This window comes from Maylandia zebra, linkage group LG11 (genome assembly GCF_041146795.1).
Source record: "Maylandia zebra isolate NMK-2024a linkage group LG11, Mzebra_GT3a, whole genome shotgun sequence".
In the NCBI taxonomy this organism is placed as follows: domain Eukaryota; kingdom Metazoa; phylum Chordata; class Actinopteri; order Cichliformes; family Cichlidae; genus Maylandia; species Maylandia zebra.
This window is the reverse complement of record NC_135177.1, coordinates 26,806,785-26,826,786: the sequence shown is the minus strand read 5'-3', so window position 1 is coordinate 26,826,786 and position 20,002 is coordinate 26,806,785. Positions and strand designations below refer to the sequence as shown.

At 39.1% G+C, this 20,002-nt stretch overlaps 2 protein-coding genes across 3 annotated transcripts; one reads left to right on the top strand and one right to left on the bottom strand.

Annotated features, from left to right (window-relative positions):
• Nucleotides 1-1,181: 1,181 nt before the first annotated feature.
• On the bottom strand, nucleotides 1,182-4,831 carry LOC101476890 (uncharacterized). Its single transcript, XM_004550976.3, has 8 exons — nucleotides 4,694-4,831; nucleotides 4,342-4,442; nucleotides 4,142-4,226; nucleotides 3,762-3,946; nucleotides 3,599-3,689; nucleotides 3,361-3,496; nucleotides 2,794-3,033; nucleotides 1,182-1,719 (listed from the first exon to the last, which is right to left on the bottom strand). The coding sequence occupies exons 2-8, from the start codon at nucleotides 4,408-4,410 to the stop codon at nucleotides 1,662-1,664; spliced, it is 864 nt and encodes a 287-aa protein (XP_004551033.1). The 5' UTR covers nucleotides 4,411-4,442; nucleotides 4,694-4,831; the 3' UTR covers nucleotides 1,182-1,661.
• A 4,046-nt stretch (nucleotides 4,832-8,877) lies between these two features.
• LOC101476425 (uncharacterized) lies at nucleotides 8,878-17,675 on the top strand. Of its 2 annotated transcripts, XM_004550975.3 has the most exons (10): nucleotides 8,878-8,997; nucleotides 10,414-10,483; nucleotides 12,595-12,729; nucleotides 14,349-14,429; nucleotides 14,743-14,771; nucleotides 14,871-14,966; nucleotides 15,184-15,343; nucleotides 15,701-15,774; nucleotides 16,123-16,218; nucleotides 16,661-17,675. In XM_004550975.3, the coding sequence occupies exons 1-10, from the start codon at nucleotides 8,980-8,982 to the stop codon at nucleotides 16,907-16,909; spliced, it is 1,008 nt and encodes a 335-aa protein (XP_004551032.1). In that variant the 5' UTR covers nucleotides 8,878-8,979; the 3' UTR covers nucleotides 16,910-17,675. The 2 variants fall into 2 exon arrangements, with proteins under 2 accessions (XP_004551032.1, XP_076745717.1); XM_076889602.1 differs by lacking the exons at nucleotides 14,349-14,429; nucleotides 14,743-14,771; nucleotides 14,871-14,966; ... (2 more) ...; nucleotides 16,123-16,218; nucleotides 16,661-17,675 and having other exon boundaries at nucleotides 12,595-14,265.
• Nucleotides 17,676-20,002: the final 2,327 nt, after the last annotated feature.

The following is a 20,002-nucleotide window of genomic DNA, read 5'->3' as shown; positions in this document are numbered from 1 at the left end:
TATTATAATCATTGTGTGCAGGGTCAGTAGCTCACATGTAGCCTCACAGAGCTGCTAGCCTTCCAAAACCTCCATATGTAACCGTTTTGTGCAAATACACCAACCTTTCTCACACCCTAACTCTATGACTATATCCCTGAGAAATGTCCTTGTTATTTTTAAAGTTCACAGAGTTGCAGATATTACCCAACATGTCAATTCTTTGTTATCTAATGTTGTTTTGAGACTCGATGGACCACTTCTGTTTCTTGGCTTTTGATTCTTTTCTTTTTTTTGATAATTCAAAAATCTAAACTATGCCAACTATCCAGGAGGTGCAACAATAATATTTGTTTAATCAAGAAACACAGTTACCATTACCAGCTAGAGTGGGGTGTTACGGTTGAATGAATGTAAATATTTACTTTATATAACTTTACTTCTATAACTTGTGCAATGTTCGCACACATGTGTCCCATGTTTTACATGATGTGGGGGCATTCGAGGCTCAAGAGTTGGCAGTCTTGTAATCGGAAGGTTGTCGGTTCGAGCCCCGGCTCCGACAGTCTCGGTCCCCGTGTCCTTGGGCAAGACACTTCACCCGTTGCCTACTGGTGGTGGTCAGAGGGCCCGGTGGTGCCAGTGTCCGGCAGCCTCGCCTCTTTCAGTGCACCCCAGGGCAGCTGTGACTACAATGTAGCTTGCCATCACCAGTGTGTGAACATATGGATCACTAAATGTAGTGTAAAGCGCTTTGGGGTCCATAGGGACTAAGTAAAGCGCTATACAAATACAGGCCATTTACCATGATGTGTAAACAGGGAATTCGGTTAGCATACTCAAACAACCTTGGGCTTCAAAGCCTTTGTTTAAACATAGCTGTTCGCTTATCAAGATTTTTTTTTTTTTTGACAATTTCTCTGCGACATGGAGTCACTTTGTCAGTTAAGACAAGGAACATAAAAGCTTGAGTACAGGTTGTGTTTCACAGGCGTGTAATATGATGGCCTCTTCCTTTGTCATGCTTCAAGTAATAATCTCATACCTGAAGGCTTTTAGACAAACTTGACCGTGCACTTGATATTCAGCATTTCTCTTAGCATTAGAGAAACGAGTACTTTTTAGCAGACTTAAACTAGTTCATCAAACAATCATCAGTTACTTGGTAACACATTAACCTTCATACAGCACTGTTTGTTGAACTGATGTTTTTATTGTGAATAGGAAATTGATATCGATTCACAAGCAAGATGCATGTGTAAATGTACCATTATGCTGCAGTGTCAGATTGATGATGCTGTTCTGTATTCACCTGGTCCTCTAGTCCAACGGTCCCCAGCCTTTTTTTGCGCCACGGACCGGTTTATGCCCGACAATATTTTCACGGACCGGCCTTTAAAGTGTCGCGGATAAATACAACAAAATAAAACTACCGTAGTACCGGTACCGAAAAAAAGAAGATTTATTCATAACACACATGAAAAGACCCAGGAAAACAGAATTAACGATAAAAACGATAACAAAATAACGCTAAAAATCGATAAAAACCCTGAAAACCATACATTTCACACCCGAGCCTCAACTCTCGCGGCCCGGTACCAAACGACTCACGGACCGTGGCCCAGGGGTTGGGGACCGCTGCTCTAGTCGATGGCGAGCTTGGTAAGATGTATGTATTTTTGTTACTCCCATGCCATTAGTAGTTTGTGGAAAGGTACAAAAGCCCCGTATCCAGGTTTGCTGGGGGAAAAAAGGAGATTAAGTTACTATTCAAACAGACTATACGTTAGAAAATCACACTTATATTTATAATTTTAATATTTTAGATGTCGCGGAGGTTGTGTGTTTGTTATTGTTGTTTTGTTCTTTTGCAGTCTCGTAAAAAAATACTACATTTAAGTAACATTTCCAAATGCAGTCAGTCAAGTTTGTCATTGTAGGAAAGTGAGTTCACATTACAAGGTTGCACCTCATGCCTTTAAAGACAGCTAAGATGACCTGACAGCTGCATGTGCAGCACAGTGCAGCACAGTCCTAAAAAAATACCCAACAGCCACTTCATTAGGCACACCTTGCAGTTTTATGTTGGACCTTCTTTTGCCTTCGGGAATGCCTTACTTCTTCATGATATGAAGTTAATAAGCTGTAAGAAATATTCTTCAGACATTTTGGTCCATATTCACAGATAGTTGCTGCATATGTGTCAGCTGCACATCCATGATGCAAGTTTTCCATTTCACCACATCCAAAACATGGTCTATTAGATTGAGATCTGGTGACTGTGGAGAACATTTGACTATAGTGAACTCATCTTCAGGTTCGGTAAACCAGTTTGAGATGATCTGAGCTGGAAGCAACCATCAGACGATGGGTACAGCGTGGTCAGTGACATGGTCAGCCACATTTCTCAGGTAAGCTGTGGCACTTGAAAGATGCATATGTAGTCTCTTGGTGTTGCTTCAAGGTTCAACATGTTATGTATTCAGAGATTTTCTTCTGCTTTCATATCATTTAATGTAAACCCTTGAGATGGTGAAATATTGAATTATGGAATATCAAATCCATCAAAGTTAATGTATTAATACATTATGTAATTGTGTGAAAGAATGGTGCTTAAGGTAAATACACTTCAAAACAAATGTAAAGGTTTAGAAGCATTTGAATTTAAATAGATACTGAGATTATTGTAAAAAGCATTACTTAGTGCACACATCCAAATCGCAGTACATTACTAAATGTCAAGGTGCACAACCTTAGAGCAAAAACATATACATGTTGCTTGAGTACGGCTGGTAGGAAAATGACATTGGTTACCATTCAAAGTAGCTGTGTCCCAGGTGGCTCCCATCACATAGCCCTGAATCAGGAGTTTGCAGCTCAACTCCAAGGTGGAGATCTACCTCCCCCTGCAGGTGACCGAGGAAACGAACTATTCCTGTGCTGATCCTCCCAGATGGCAGCATGATCCTGACCCGATGGCCTAGCTGTAAGTCCATCGGGGAGTGAGGAACAAAAACTCGATGTGGCCCTTGAGATTTCCTCCATGATCTCACACTGCAGAAAGAAAACTTCTCTTAGTGAAAGAAAATTACACACATCGATAAATCAGGAATTATGATCCTAAAATATATTCCATGTAATGAATAAATTTGCTTTTGGAACTATATTTTGAATATACACCCTGTGCATTTCTAAAGAGGGAAGATTATAACTGTTGCCGAACGATTTTTTACATAATACATTTTCAATAGGACACAGGACCTCACATGACTCTGAAATGGTCCCTGCTGTTTCCACTGTTTGCAGTTAAACTTCTGAGCATAGATATAAGAATATTTTTTTATCCAACTCTCTGCCAAACCGTTTCTTTGAAAGCAATACCTCGAGGCTGAAGTTGAGGAGGAGGAAGGTCTTGAACTCTGTGCTGAGGATGAAGATAACTGGCTGCCTGACAAACTGCATTCATAACTATCACTTCTTGATGACATGTCAGACCTTCTGCGCTGATGGAGGCCGCCTGCACGTGAGACATTAGCAGCTGATATCATGGCTAAATACAAAAGGATGTGCATATGAAAATTTGTTCTGTTATTGCCATAATTGTGTTACTGCCATTTACCTGAATACTCTTCAAATGCTTCTCCATTGTCCACTCCTGACTCTCCCTGGTCACTGTAACTGCCCACTTTCACCAACACTCCAGACTCCAGCTGAGGGAAAGGAGGCAAAGGTATAATTACAGAACCTCAGCCACCCACACACAACTTCACACACAAACACACCTGATTATGCAGCTCTTCCTGTTTTCTCTTCAGCTCTGTAAACCTCCTTTCCCATGATGCTCTCTCACAAGCAATCCTGGTCTTCAGTGATAGCACCTCTTTTTCAGTTTTGGTCAGTCTCTTCTGGAGGGCAAATGTACGGTCAGGGCTACCTGGTATGGCGGCAATCCTGTTATTTTCGGCACCTGACAAATAACATCAAATAAGGTAATCATCTAAATCTGCACATTAGCAAAGGGGATGTGAAGTAGGATTACATAAGGAGGAAGAGAGGCTTTAAGAAAATAAACTGTGAAATTGAGTGTTTAACAGTTGACTAAATATTTTTAAGATATTTTAAATGTGCTGGTGATCACTCTTTGATTTTATGAGTTTCTTACCCACAACTTGTTTCAACTCATGGCTTTTGCCCTCTGTAATGGGGTTTTCCCTTGGTAAGAATCTGATAGCATTGTATGGACATATCTGCAATGCAGATCAACACTGATTAAATTTTTTATAATCACCACTTACAAGAGCCTTCATTAAACTGTGATGTAAGCAGATTACCCAGATGTGAATATAATGAGCATACACTCACCCAAAGGAACCTGCAGGTGCAGAGTATCCCTTTGACTGCCCACGTAAACACAGCCCATAGGACTGTCATGTTAAAGCACCGTCCTCTCACATTGTGCCATCCTGAGCAGACAAAGGAATTGTTTTTCTTTAGTACAGTAAGTACTACAGCTGAAAGATTATATCTTTACAAAAGAGTGGATTTGGTTACAGAAAACTCAAGGCTAGTTGTAGGTTTTCTAAGAAAAAAATGGGTTGTACCGTCTGTAGGTCAATGCTACCAGGCTATGCCCTCGTAACACATAAACACACTCAAAAACCACATTGAAATTAAAATGTGGTTGAAAGCTTATGACTTCGAGCAGGACACTGACCTTTTGCAGAAGCTTAACTGAAGGCTAGAAGTCATAGGGAAATGGTAGCTTCCATCTCTGCTAAAAGGGCCTCTGTCCCAGTCTATGGTGAAGGCTAATGTGCCACACAGGGCTCACTGACCTGTTGCTATGTGCCAGCTCTGTGTGAGCGCTGCTGACGACCGCCCGGGAGGTAAATCTAGTCTAATCTTCTTAGTCGTGCAGTTACACTATCTGGTTGTATCCAAGCTGCTACATATGGTTTACTGAGTCTGATAAACAATGTGAATAAGCCTCTACATTTAGTGCAACTGTTACATCTGTTGGAGGAAGAAGGATTCAGTATCATCACCCATCTGTTTAGTCTGTCTGTTGTCAAACTGGAGAGGTCATCCTTAATATTGATACAAAAATCTCCTTTCTTACTGTGTTTTCACTCTGCATTTGGCCAAGATCAGTGTCACTGCTGGTAGCATGAGGTGATACCTGGACCCTACAGAGGTGGCACAGGTAGTCCAAATGCTCCAGGATGGCACATCGATACGTGCGATTGCCAGAAGGTTTTCTATGTCTCCCAGCACAGTCTCAAGAACATGCAGGAGATTCCAGGAGACAGGCAGTAACGTAGGAGAAACTAGGAGAAACAAGGCTGTAGAAGAACGTTAACCCATCAGGTGCAAGGATGAACAAGATGAGCACTACGAGAGCCCTACAAAATGACCTCCTGTTAATGTCTCTGACCAAACAATCAGAAACAGACTTAATGAATGTAGCCTGAGCACCCGACCTTCTGTAACATGGTTCAGCATGATGTGTTTTTGGTGGATCAGTAATGTTCTGGGCTGGCATATCCATGGAGGGAGGCACAGACAGGCTGGTCAACAACGCCCTGTCTGACATTAGGTATTGGGACGATATTAATGGATCTATTGTTAGACCATACACTGGTGCAAGGTCCATCTATAGTTCGGTGCATCTATCCGACCACCAGGTTGCACTTCACATTGTTTAGGAGCTCAGTGCAGTCCTGGTCCAGACCTGGGAGGGCATTCCCAGGACACCATCTGTTGTCTTGTTAGGACCATGCCCCAGTGTTGTCAGGCAAACACACACACAAGTATGTGGGGACCATACAAACTATTGAGTACCATTTTGAGTTGCTGTAATCAAATTTCAGCAAAATGGACTTGCCTGCCACATTACTTTTTCTATTATATTTTGGGGGTTTCTTTGAATTCAACCATCTGTAGGCTGTTAATTTAATTTCCATCAAACAATGTGTCATTCTTTCATTTCAAACACATTACCCAGGCCATACCAGAGATCCAGCATATTGGATATGCTGGATCTCTGGTATGCTGGAGATCTGATGTGTTTTCAAAGTGTTCCTCTTTTCTTTTTTTTTAAAGTTTCTATAAAACATAATATTTTTAGTCACATCTATTATAAATGATCAGACTGTGCACAGAGACATGAAAACTGCTAGGGAGTGGCAACGCAAGTGCTTAGTTATTCTCCTAGCAACATCTACAGTGACTCACCAGCTGTGTATCAGACTAATTAGTTTGCCCTGAAACTTGAGGCGGCATTTTGCAAGAGGTAGAGAAAAAAAGAGAAAATTCCCAGGGAAGATTGATTCTGTGTTCATATCTTTTGGGTGTCAGATTTGGACTTGATAAGCTCTGATGTTTGAAAAATACATCCTATGTGACGCACAAGGTTTTTGTTCCTTTACAAGTATCTGTAGGTTCATACCAACATAGAGGTAAATATTCAGCAAATTTATGAAGACAGAACAGAATCCACAGTAATGCGGCCAAGAAACTACAAAAGTAAATTGTATTTTAGGCTCATATTATTAACAGTATGAACCTTAAAGGATTTCCCATTTTACCCAAACCAGCCTTCAGATTATTTTTTCTTTCACAAAAATTAATAAAGGCTGCAGCATAAAACTAGCAAAATATGTGGCCGTCCAATTCAAATAGTTATTAGAAAGGACTGGCAAACACATGTTGCTTATATGCAACCATTTATGTGGTTAATGGTTTTGGTGGGTGCCAGAGGCTATCCCAAAAGCACCTTACAGCATGGTCATCAGTTTATCACAGCACTAACACATACACATGCACATGATAGCGCTGCATGATACGTGACACTTAGTATGACAAGCTGTGACAATTTACTGCAGAATTCAGAGAGTAAAACAATTATCTCACATCTTGGGTTTTATTTCTTATGCATACATATAGACACTTATAGTCACGGACAAAATAAAAAACACACTCAAGTAATGGTTTATAACCTGTTTTGCAAAGTGCCGATGACATTATAATTATCTAAGTCCATCATAGCTCCTCATTTGACTGTGTTTGCAAAGTCCCAGTCATCTGCAGTCGATGTTATTATCAATTATATTATGTAAATTATATACCTTTACATAGTTTTGCATCCAATTTATGGAATTTTTAACCAACCCTGTATTTTCTGGACATGTAAGATACTTAAACACTTATTATTTTCCAAGGAAAATGCAAAATTATATCATGGATTGTTAATAGTCAGATACACTCAGTCTTGAATTCCTAAATAATTTTTTCAAACTAAAATATCACTCAAACATTGTGAGATTATCACACTAATCCCAAAACTGGATAAAGTTAATAATTAAATAACAAAGTATAATTCATTTAATTGGGGTAAGTAAAACATGTCTATATATACTATATGTATACTATACTATATGTCTGTAGTGGGGAAAAAGTATGTAAGCATTTAAATGAAATGACTGTAATGTAACTGTTCAGATTAATAATTAACTGCTTGCTACAGATTCCTCACAACACTTTTTTAGGAGTTTGACATCCAAAATACGCATTTTATTTATTCTACTTTAAACATTCATTCTTAGAAAATAGTCTTATATGGCATTAATTCAATTTATTTCAGCATGCAGACATGATAAAGAAGACCTACCAAAGTTAAAACATCATCGGAATCAGGAAGAAAGGTGATTTAAGTGATTTTAAACGTGGAATAATTGTTCTTAATCATCCAATGGGGCTGGTCTGAGCTTTTTAAAGATCAGTCTACTGAGTTGTTCCCACACCACCAAAAACCTGAGGTTACAATTTTCAAAATGGGCAAAAGAAGATGGTTTCGTAGCCTTTTCCAGAATGTTTAGCACCAATAAATGTCTTTAGTTCACATCATCTCACTCAAAATGAGGGTGTCCACTTACACCCCAATGCAATTAATGAATTAGGCGCATAATTAATTATGATAATAAGTTCTCATTACCTGCTTTTAGGACTTAAATCTTAAATTTAATGGTATTTTAGGTGTCAGTGGGACATCTCTGCTGGAGATGAGGAGATCACTGTCCAAACTTTTAACCTTTAGGTTGTGCTGCGAGTGATTCCTGATAGGTTTGGCCAATAAATTACTTCAAAGATGTGTAATAAGAAAAAACATTCTCTTGTTCTGTTATGTTTTTAAAATAAGATATTCTATACCATTTTATGTCTTTTAATCACTATTATCTCTAAATATGTTTATATAATTAACAGTAAAATAGCTCAAACACTGCCTAATGAGAAATCTCTAACGTTAAATGAAAGTACAAATAAAGTTCAGAGTCAGATTTTCCACCTAATTTAGAAATCCAGAAAACTCCCGTTTTGAGGGTTATTTTCATACAGTTATCCATACATAGCCGAAAAAATGTCGTTATTATTATTGGAGCTGCAGTGAAAAAAGGAAGGACTTCTGTCACCTAAATTGTGCAAGACTCTTTGGTGTCATGCCCAAGAATTTTATGTTCTTTGAGCCACAAAGAGCGAATTGTAGCGTGCAGAGGGGGCGTATGGCTGGGAGAGAGAAGGGGGTCTAATTTCACATTGTGTTGAACCGAAACCAAGAGGCCCCCTATACAATCAACACACAGGACACTGAAATCTCACCTGTGCTCTCATAGACAAGTACAGGCTTAATCCACTCAGTTATTTCAGTTAATTGTAAGTTTCGGTATGTACACTTTTATTTGAACTCAGAGTAATCAAAACTGTGTGAGTACTGTAAAGTAATATCGTCTTTTATTACAACATTAATTGTGGGGCATCCAGCAAGTGCAAGCCTTTAGTCTCCTCCTCTCACACTTGAATAAGTGTCCAGCTGAGAATTTGTTCTTATTGCGTTGCTATCAGCAGTGCTATCAGCAGGAAGCAAACAGGGGAGGTGACAGAGAGCAAGAGAGAACTCTGCAGTGGGAGAAAGCTCATTCACTTCAACCACAGCTGAGACAAACCATGCCCAGTGCACCACAGGTGAGTGGATTTTACCGATTTTGAATGATGGACTTTGTTAGTTTTACTTAAATTCCTTAAGCTATATTTACGCATAGCAAGCAGGCGGCTCCATTGAAGCTGGATAATTATACAACAGGCTGATGTTTTCTTCGTTTTCTATTGTACGTTTTTCAGTTACAAAATATTATTTCACATATTACATGTGCAAATATGGTGAATATGTTTTTCTAATGTTTTTTCTAATATTTGAATAAAGGTTTTATATCCCTTAATATTTAAAATGTAATATTCAGTTTCAGTCTCAAAAACATTTAGTGTTATGATGTCTATAAAATGAACCACTTTGAGGATTTTGATTACAAAATCATTTAAAAATTTATACTCAGGTGTTCTGTTTGTAGCATGTGTTGCCTATTCTCCATTGCTCTTTATAGAATAGGCAGTTGCTAATACAACTAATTCCTTCCCTGAAACCTCCTAATATTCCCAAAACATTACATCATTCATGACTGCTTTTGCCAAACACTAACTAGTACATCGACTGAGTCTTGCAGCAGCAGTTTACCAATAAGATGATGTAAACAGGAAGTTTGTGTAAGGAGGACACTACAATAGGTATATTGGCATCATTAAGAGTAAACAGCTTGCACCAAACCAAGAAATTCCTGCCAGTTTTCCTAATTAAACTGCATTTTGACATGGAAGTTAAAATGGCCACTGTTGTCGGTCAGTTTCCAGGGTGGAGAGCCCACAGGAGGCCACCCTGGGATCCAAGGAAGAAGAGGAAAAAACAAGCCATGCTGCTTAGTGGCTCTCCCAGGGGCACTGAGCATGGAACAAACACATTTTAATTGTGTTCACTGCACTGCAAGACACTTAAAAAACAATTATGTGTCACTACACAAAACTAAACTTTACCTCATAGGGGGGATTACCATGCAGTGCTGGTTTTAAAAAAAAAAGTACCAGAAAATGCTGAAACTAATTCCTTGAGAAACTGTGCAAAAAAAAAAAGCACAACAGGTTTAAATGTCACATATCACATTACTTTTGAATTTCTTATATTGTAACTCAACCAAACAATTATGAGATCAGTTTCACCAGAACAATTGGAGATTTGTGAAAAGAGAAGACCATTGATGACCATCGACGCTGTCACAGATCAAACAAAGTGCCCAGGTGTGTTACAATGAATGAGCATGGCTGTAATTCAGAGACCTATTACCGTGGGTAAACAGTGTGAACTGTGCCCACCGATACAGACCTTGTCAATACAGAAATGCAGTTATTGTTTAGTTTATTTATCTTGGTGAGATTAATCTTCAATTTTGAGTACAACTCAGTGGATATTAAAAAAAGGAAGGACAATGCAAGATGTTCTTTCATGCTGATAATGAGTTTACTGGGAATTTGATGGGTATTATATAATTACAGGCTGGACGAAGAGCTCCCTCCCTTTCAGGCAGTGGCATAATGACCTCCACTACTTTTATAAAAGACACAGGTATGAGTTTGTATTTTATTCTCTATTTAAAAGCACTGTTCTCGGTGACATATATATTCTGTTACACAGGTGAAATGGAGACTCAATCAATATGTTTTAGGATTGTTTATTTTCCACCCATCCTGCCTATCATTTAAGAAAAAACTTGCACAACTTTAATGTTTCAAGCATATTGCGCCCTCTGCAGCACCTTAGACTTGAAGTTAGGAAAGGAATAAAACTAAGGAATGGAAAAAGAAGACATGGAGTATTTGTTGTATGTTCAGAATAGAGAAAATCAGATAAAATTACTGGGATTTGGCTGGTTTAATAGGCAATATGCATGTCTCACGAAGGAACTTGCATCCATTAGGGCTCAGGTCTTGCATGTTTTTGAAGAAACAAATGCACATCTAACCACTGAAACTATGGGAACCCAGTGCTAATGTCCCAAAAGCAAAGATGTCATACTGCTCTCTCATGAATAAAAAGATGACACACGCATGTTGGCATGGTACCTGTGCACCAGAGTGGCATGCCTTTCTGCAGATAAATACAAGCTTCCATGATTACAGTCAGTCTGTGGTTGCTAGAGACACATGTTTATGTGTCTCAGCTTGTAAGAAATGTTATTACCAGTGAAAACTACTTTTGACTGCTCCTTTATTTAAAGGGGGTTGTCTTAGTAGGTAACCCACATTTAATTTGACATACTTTTTATACGAGACGCCCTTCCTGACAAAACCTGAAAAGGTTTTGTGCTTCGTTCTAAGATTGAACAAAGGAAACCTTTGCTTGTTAGGCACATGTGAAAATCAATACACTGTGGAGCCACTAGGATTATCTTTCTGAATATTGAGCATAATGCATCATTGTACTAAATTTTGCTTCATAGGGCTGTTGGTTAAATGGTCCAGCTGTCCGATCATCATAATGATATCATAAAATAATCTCTGTAATGCAAAATTCAGGTACAATCATGCATTATGCTAAATATTAAGAATGACAGTCCTAACAGCTGATGTTAAGGACAGTGTTAAGTATCTGTTTATTATAATGGGGCGTGAGTGTAAATAGATTGGCACTTATATACTTTCCACTCAATCTGAGCACTGAAAACAGTTTTCTCATTTACCCAATTTCATGCACATTCATACAGCACTTTTATCAAAATTTTTATATTCACAAGATGCATTCATGGGAGCACTGGGGAAACTCTGGGTTCAGTATCTTGCCCAAGGATTCACATGTAAACTGGAGAAGCCAGGGATCAATACACTGACAAAGTTATTATAACAGATCATTTATTCTCTTCAGCTCTCCTTCTGTGGTGTATCTCTTCAGCCTAGTGGCCAGGGCGGTGAGCCTTTGTTTGGCACTTTCTAGAGCCTCAGTTATGGACATCTTGTTGTGACTCTTTTTCATTCAGAACCAGTGGAGTATATGACTTCACCAGTCTGTCTGTCTTCATTTGAGGTTATTGCACTGATCTGCCAGGTGCTTTCTACTCAATCAAACTTCAAACATGCTCTGCGACTTTTGTCATTGGATCAGCAGGCGTAGTAGCATTTCATAAATTCCATATGCCAGTTCTTGTGCATGTATGTCCATGTTCAGTATGTCCTGGTTTGTCAACACCTGATGGGGAACTTTTCAGGCGACGTCTGAGCCAGTTATATATCTTTTGCTCATGTTCCAAGGTAAGCTTCAATAGCATTGGTGCCAAACCCGAGGGCACTATATAGATATATAAACATCTTAGGCCCGGTATTTTTTAACAGATTTATAGTTTTATCAGCATAAGTAAAAAACAAAATAGTTTGCTCATATTGTGAATCTGTAATATATGGTTTTTATGTTGATTTGCACCTGGATAAAAAAAGGGTAAGGCATATTCAGAACCAGTTACCTGGTGTTTGTGCCAGTCTTTCAAATAGAAGCTAAGATATTGCATGAAATCCTTGATAAATATCATCACTCATTATGATTTATTCTCTGATCACCATAATATTAGAGAATTTTATAAAAAGTTTCCCAGAAAATGCAGTCCATGCACATTATGCAATGTTGTTAAAAAAAAATCCACCCAATCCTGTCTTATTATGTTTCCTCCAAAATGCCCAACTTTACAGGTATTCTGCGAGTCCTCCCTTTAGGACTATTTCTGCTATCCATGTTAGTATCAGGAGTATCAGGAGCAGCCACTACCACCCCACAAAGCTCAACAGCACCCAGTACCAGCCAGCCCTCTTCTACCACCAATGAAGGTATTACAGTGCTCACTACCCATTCTTCCTCAGCCACTAGCCAGTCCACATCGGCAGGCACAACATCAACCACCGGTGAGTCCCCCACATCCACAGGCACAGCATCAACCACCAGCGAGTCCCCTACATCCACAGGCATAGCATCAACCACCAGCGAGTCCCCCACATCCACAGCCACAGCATCAACAGCCAGCGAGTCCCCCACATCTACATCCACAGGCACAGCATCAACCACCAGTGAGTCCCCCACATCCGCATTAACAGGCACAGCATCAACCACCAGTGAGTCCCCCACATCCACAGGCACAGCATCAACCACCAGCCAGTCCCCTACATCCACAGGCACAGCATCAACCACCAGTGAGTCCCCCACATCCACATCCACAGGCACAGCATCAACCACCAGTGAGTCCCCCACATCCACATCCACAGGCACAGCATCAACCACCAGTGAGTCCCCCATGTCCACAGGCACAGCATCAACCACCAGTGAGTCCCCCACGTCCACAGGCACAGCATCAACCACCAGTGAGTCCCCCACGTCCACAGGCACAGCATCAACCACCAGTGAGTCCCCCACATCCACAGGCACAGCATCAACCACCAGCCATTCCCCTACATCCACAGGCACAGCATTAACCACCAGTGAGTCCCCCACATCCACATTAACAGGCACAGCATCAACCGCCAGTGAGTCCCCTGCATCCACACTAACAGGAATAGATTTGGCCACCAGCCAGTCCCCCACATCCACAGCCACAGCATCAACAGCCAGTGAGTCCCCCACATCTACATCCACAGGCACAGCATCAACCACCAGTGAGTCCCCCACATCTACATCCACAGGTACAGCATCAACCACCAGTGAGTCCCCCACATCTACATCCACAGGTACAGCATCAACCACCAGTGAGTCCCCCACATCCGCATTAACAGGCACAGCATCAACCACCAGTGAGTCCCCCACATCTACATCCACAGGCACAGCATCAACCACCAGTGAGTCCCCCACATCTACATCCACAGGTACAGTATCAACCACCAGTGAGTCCCCCACATCCGCATTAACAGGCACAGCATCAACCACCAGTGAGTCCCCCACATCTACATCCACAGGCACAGCATCAACCACCAGTGAGTCCCCCACATCCACAGGCACAGGCACAGCATTGACCACCAGCCAGTCCCCCACAACTACACCTGCTTCTATAGTTGATTTACCCACCACAATGCAATTCCACACAACCTTACCCACTTACACAGGTATAGCATTTACTGACACGCAATCCCTGACAAATATACACATCTCTGGAAACTCAGTATCTATCACTACTCAATCCTCCCAACTCAGGAGGGTCACCAAGCACTGGTACCAATACAAAAGCCTTTGGCAATGCTGTATCTTTAACTTCTATCCACTCTTTTAATTCAGCCAATTCTACTAATTCAACAACAAACTTAACAAACTGAATCAGTAAAGTTGAAGCAATATTGAAATGTATTAGCTTTGTTTTGTATAACATTTTGTCTCTTCAAGTCTTTGCTAAATGTACTTGTATATTGTTTACATGATCAAAATAAATTAATAATCAACCAATCAATCAATTCCTTGTCTCCAGTTGATTCTACGACCACGACCAAACCCACCACGCCAACTACCACTTCATCTTCCAGTTCTTTAACCACAAAGATGAACACCAGTCAGTTTTTTATGTATTTATTTCCTTACTTATTTGTTCATTCATTCATTCATTTAGTATGTGTGTGTTTTGCTGTTTGTTTGTTTGTTTGTTTGTTTCTTTGTTTCTTTGTTTGTTTCTTTGTTTGTTTCTTTGTTTCTTTGTTTGTTTCTTTGTTTGTTTGGGGAGGGGTATTTTTTATTCATTCATTTTTTCTTTTTTTCATTCATTCACATTTTAATTTGTTCTTGCATCAAAATTAAATAGATCTTTTACAATCAATGTTGTGTTGCTTTAAAAAACTCCAGTCATGACATCTGTCTCTCTATCACAGGTGACATGACTGAGAATGGAACCACTAAGGCAAGTCAAATATTCTCCTTCTTCTGTTCACTTATCTATGAGTGTTTTTCATTCCTTCAAGCCTCTTCATCACATGCCTCTTAATTCTCTCAAATACAGATATACTGCCCCTCATTCAACTGTAACTACTCTGACTGCTATTCAATGTACATCAGTCAGAACACCACTCCGTGTGCTGTCGATAATTGTTGTCAGGTAGGGCAGTCAGCTAATGGCACTAAAAACTAAGAAACTATTTGAGCCATAGCAATTACAAATCCCTCTTTTTAAGGAATTGAGCAGTCAAAAGATTGCATGGTATCTATAACTGACTATTAAAGGGAAAATACATTTATTTTTTCTAAATAAATTAACATAGTATAGAAATTAAAGAAATTAGATGCGTCTCTCTAATCTTTCTGTTATATCTCAGTTGTTAAGGCAAACAGACATGTGGTATACTGCCAGCTGCAGCAACTCTTGTGCTGACAGCTGCAAGAATGCCTCCCAGACCAACTGTGCTGTGAACTGCTGTAATTTCACTGGCTGTCTCAATTACACTTTTGCATCCATGATGAGCATAACAACCAATGGTAACTACACCTTTCTTTTAAATCACTTCATTTGAGCACTCATAAATATTTTATGTTTTACCATGCTCATATGTCTGTGAAGGTTCTCAGTCATCCAGGTCATCGTAGTCAAAGGAGCTTGGAGAGAAAAGCATCTGGACTTCTTTAAGTTGCTTTAAGACGTTTCTTAAAGTGGACCAAGGCTGGCCAAGGGTGACGCTAGCAAGTCTTCAAGCAACTTAAAGAAGTCCAGATGCTTTTCTCTCCAAACTCCTTGAATTACCATGCTCCTGTTGTCTTTGCAAATGATCAATTTTTAAATCTTAAAAAAAAACATCACTGTATATTGTTTTGTTCTTCTCCTTTATCTACTTTTAGGAACTCAAACCACAAAACCAACAACCACGCAGGCCCCTACTACAACTACTACCAGTCAAACAACAGCAAACAATGTAAGAACTGCTGGCTGCATGAATGAATCTTTTGGCAAGCAAATGTGCATGCGGGAAGAAGGCTGTGTATCACTAAACAAAACTAATTTGGCCTTTAACACCACAGTCCCCTTTTCTTAAATGTCAGCTACAAACTTCCTCTGTTCCTTGCTTCCAACAGAATCACTATGTTTAACAAAAGTATTACCTTTTTTTCTAATAATGATTATCTTTGACTGGTTAATAAACTGCCTGTCAACAATTTAACAAGTTAATGGAGTGTGGACTGAAAAACCACTTTGTCCAGCAGTGTAAATGAGACTTGGTTTGAAATAAGTTTTATGTTTCTTGCGCTGTTGTTTTTGTCAGGGAAAAAAGTGCCGTGCTGGTACATGCACCAGCGCAAACTGCTATACAAGTTTCACCATGCTACAAATGTGTTCCTCCTCAGAACCACATTGTCAGGTAAGAACATTCAATAGCATAAATATAACATTCATTAATTTTTCCAGCCTCATTGCAGTTGTTTTTTCTGAGCTTCTACACACTCGTATTTCTGTTTGTTTAGTGCTTTTAAAGCTGACACCGTCTTCATGCTATCCTTGCTTCAGCACAAACTTTGTTATAAATCTATGAATTTACTTTCTGAATTTATCAAAATTTGGAGAATATACAAGAAAAAGGAACCAGGGGGCATAAAATGTACCAATATGAACTCAAAATAGCTTTTTATTTGAATCGGTTAAGGAATAAATTATTTATACAAAAGAATCTGAAAAACAAACATAAGAAGTACCTCTACGATACATTTTATGAGCATAAATAAACAAACTTCATTAGCCTCATATTTACAGTTTTTACCATTCATAGGCCCTACACCGATCTTTCTCACTCATTGTCTTTGCAGCTGAAAAATGAGTCTACAGATACTGCCACAAAATGGACAGCGGGTTGCACCAACTGCACTGGCTACACTGCTTGCAAGGCTTCAACCAAACCTCCATGTAATCTGGAGTGCTGCAATGCCACAATGACCTCTTGCCTATGGTTGAATGGCACACTAAATGTTCCCTCTTTTGCCACAAGAGGTCCATATCTTCACACAGAACTGATAGCTTCCTTACTTTGTATTGTTGCTATCGCTTTTCTGCTTTGAGAACATGCTTGCTCAATTGCTGTGTGCGTTATTGGGTAAGTAGCGCTTTGTGTAACTCCTAGTTTCTCCAAAGTTACAAAGAAAATGTAGAAAAGATATTAATATGAATATTTTTATATTCATATGTAATTGTATAGGTATGGAAATATGGAAAACATTAATTGCAATGTTGATTGTGCTTCTTGTTTAAACTTTCCAGTCCCGTTTATGTCTGGTTCCAGACCACTGAAATGGCTTTGAACAGTATTTCTCTATGAAATACTATTTTCAGGAATCCAGAAAAACAAGCCAGAAGCAACATATCAGTTGATCATACAAGTGATCTTTATAAGCAACAGATTGATAAAGTAAAATAAACTTTTAAGTTATTTTAAACCGCTAAGTACCTTGTTGTACGTTCGGAAATGTCCTTATCTATTGCCATTATTGATATAAGATTAAATCTCTTCTTCAAGCTTTTGTTGTAGTAATGCAGATACAACTACATGCACTTTATAAAACACAAATGTTGTGCTGTAACAGGGAGTTGTCTTTTGAAGGTTTGTTGAATAATTCCTGTAGATGTAACATTAATGACACATGCAAGTCAGTGCACTTAGCTACATTTTGTGATTTTGAGGTATTTACTATAGGATTTACAAAGTATATTTTGTGGTACATTCATGTTGCATCAATGCTAAATGAAATTAGAATATGTGAATTCTAGTTTTGTGCACTGTACACTATCAAAAATGCTTTAAAATAAAATAAAATAAATCTTATGTAATATGTCTGATAAGTTTTTCCCCAGCTACAGCTTTCGGAGTGTACTTAGTGGATCGCGGTTTAGCAAAGTCTACATTCCCTCAACCTAAGTTCATAAAGTAATCACATAAATTCCCTTGTTTTGTGTTTTTTTTATCCATAGCTCCAGTTACAGTACCTGTTACTTTTTAAAATAAGCTTTACATTGCAAAAAATACTGACTGTTGCTAGATGGGAAGCCATGTTTCACATGTCTAAGTTATAAGCTGTTCAGTGAATTAGTAATTTGAATTTTATGGCAGCAACACGTCCCAAAACATTTGGGACAGAGGCAACAAAAGGCTGAAAAGGTAAGTGGTCCTAAAAAGAAGCAGCTTGAGGAACCTTTTACAGCTAACTGCAACAGGTCAGTAAGATGCCTGGGTATAAAAAGAGCCTCTTTGAGAGGCAGAGCTTTCCAGAAGTAAAGACAAGAAGAGTTCCACTAAACTGCAAAAAACTGTCTACAAATTGTGGAATAATTTCACAATTGAATGTTTCTCTACTTAAAATTTCAACATCTCATTATCTACAGTACATAATGTCATCAAAAAATCCTAAGAATTCAAAGAACTTACTGTGCGTGAAGCCCAAGGCTGAAGATCACTATTCAATGGCTGTTTTGCACAGGTTAAAGAAGACTTCTAGAAAACATTGTTTGTGAACATATTTCACCATATCGTACACAAATACAGGTTAAAGCTCTATCATGCAAAAAAGAAGCCATATGTGAACATGATCCAGAAATGCGGGCATCACCTTTGGACAGAAGCTCATTGACTGAGGAAAAGCAGAAAATTGTTCTGTGTTCAGATGAATTTTGAAATTCTTTTTGGAAAACGTGTAAGATGATCCAGCCTAAAGAGCACAGAGACCACTGTGTTTGTGATCAGCAGTGAGTTTAAAAACCCGCAATTCTCGGATCATACCAATATCAGGGGGGATTCACGCACAGTCGTAAATTCCCACAGTGTGCACTATGTGCTTCGAATATTGTGTGTACTTTTTGTTTTATACAGTTGTCAGCCAGGCATCTAGCTATGAAAAAATTACACTCCAAAAGACCCCGGGCTTCTGACAAAACAACCCGGGCTTAAGCCCAGTAAGCCACTCCCATGCTCCGCCCCTGATTCTGACAGTTGGATTGGTCTTATAGGTATATACAGGTCTAAGAGAAACATATCCTCCTATCCAGATGACCTCTTCAGGCAAGTTCTTGTTCTTTTATATTTCAACAAGACTATACTAAACTGCACACTGCAATTAGATGTGTTGTTACCATAAAATTCAAAATGACCTTATGTTTCCCTTAAAATTACACATTTTTATCAGGTCAAACTGTTGATATGTTTTCTATGTTTTATTGTAAATACAATCTGGTCTTGAGCAACAGTTGTCCAGGGTTTCTGAAGGTCTTTTGGGAGGTGTTCTGGGGATTTTGTTTGGACATTAGCTGCTATTTCCCTCATTTTCAGTCCAGTATTTATACCTGCTTTCAGAGGAATGTTTTGGTTTGTTGGTTTGTTTGTTTGTTAAGCCACTTAACTGTGACATATGAATCATTCAAGAATTTTAAAAAAGTCAACAAAAGCAATGGATGAACCAGTATTGTGTCTGCAGCAGCCTGTCAAGAAAAGTTATCTTCTTAAAAAAAAACTTTTACATTTCCCAATGGACTGTTAGCTAAAACTTTCTATATCTCTTAATGTACACTCTGTACTAAAAATAAATAAATCAGGAAACTGGAAGAGCAGAGGATAAAAGCAGAAGTGGCAGGCCTATAAACAACAACTGTCTGCCACAGATGAACAGTATCTGAAAATGGTTTCCTTGAAAAAGAAGGGAAAATCCAGCAAAGACCTGGCACAGGACCAAAGACATCTGGACCTTGACTTGATCCATCTACTGTTCACTGAAGCTTCAGTAGGTGCATGGTGATTTAACATGCATGCAGCAATATCTGGAAACTGCCTCATTGGCAACAGCTTCATTTGTCAATATCACAATGCCAGTGCATTAAAAACAGGGATAAAAACACACACAATGGAACACTATCAGTCATGGATTTACATCCTCTAGATTACTGAAGCAGTGTGGGATCATATTGAGAGAGAACAGAACAAAATGAAGCCAACATCCAAAGAAGAGCTTTGAATGTCCTTCAATGAGCCTGGGAACTATTCCTGAAGACTGCTTAAAGAAATAACAAGAAAACCTGCACAAGAGAGTTCAGGCTGTGTTGAAGAATAAAGGTAGTAATACCAATTAATGACTTTAGAGCCCATTAGAACTGTACAAACTCTGAGTTTT

Coding starts and splice junctions, on each gene's coding strand:
- LOC101476425 (XM_076889602.1), top strand. Junction 10,484..12,594: donor TACTTTTATAAAAGACACAG/GTATGAGTTTGT, acceptor CCAACTTTACAG/GTATTCTGCGAGTCCTCCCT.
- LOC101476890 (XM_004550976.3), bottom strand. CDS start 4,410: ATGACAGTCCTATGGGCTGTGTTTACGTGGGCAGTCAAAGGGATACTC. Junction 3,690..3,761: donor AGGAAGAGCTGCATAATCAG/GTGTGTTTGTGT, acceptor CCTTTCCCTCAG/CTGGAGTCTGGAGTGTTGGT. Junction 3,497..3,598: donor AGCATTTGAAGAGTATTCAG/GTAAATGGCAGT, acceptor TCTCACGTGCAG/GCGGCCTCCATCAGCGCAGA.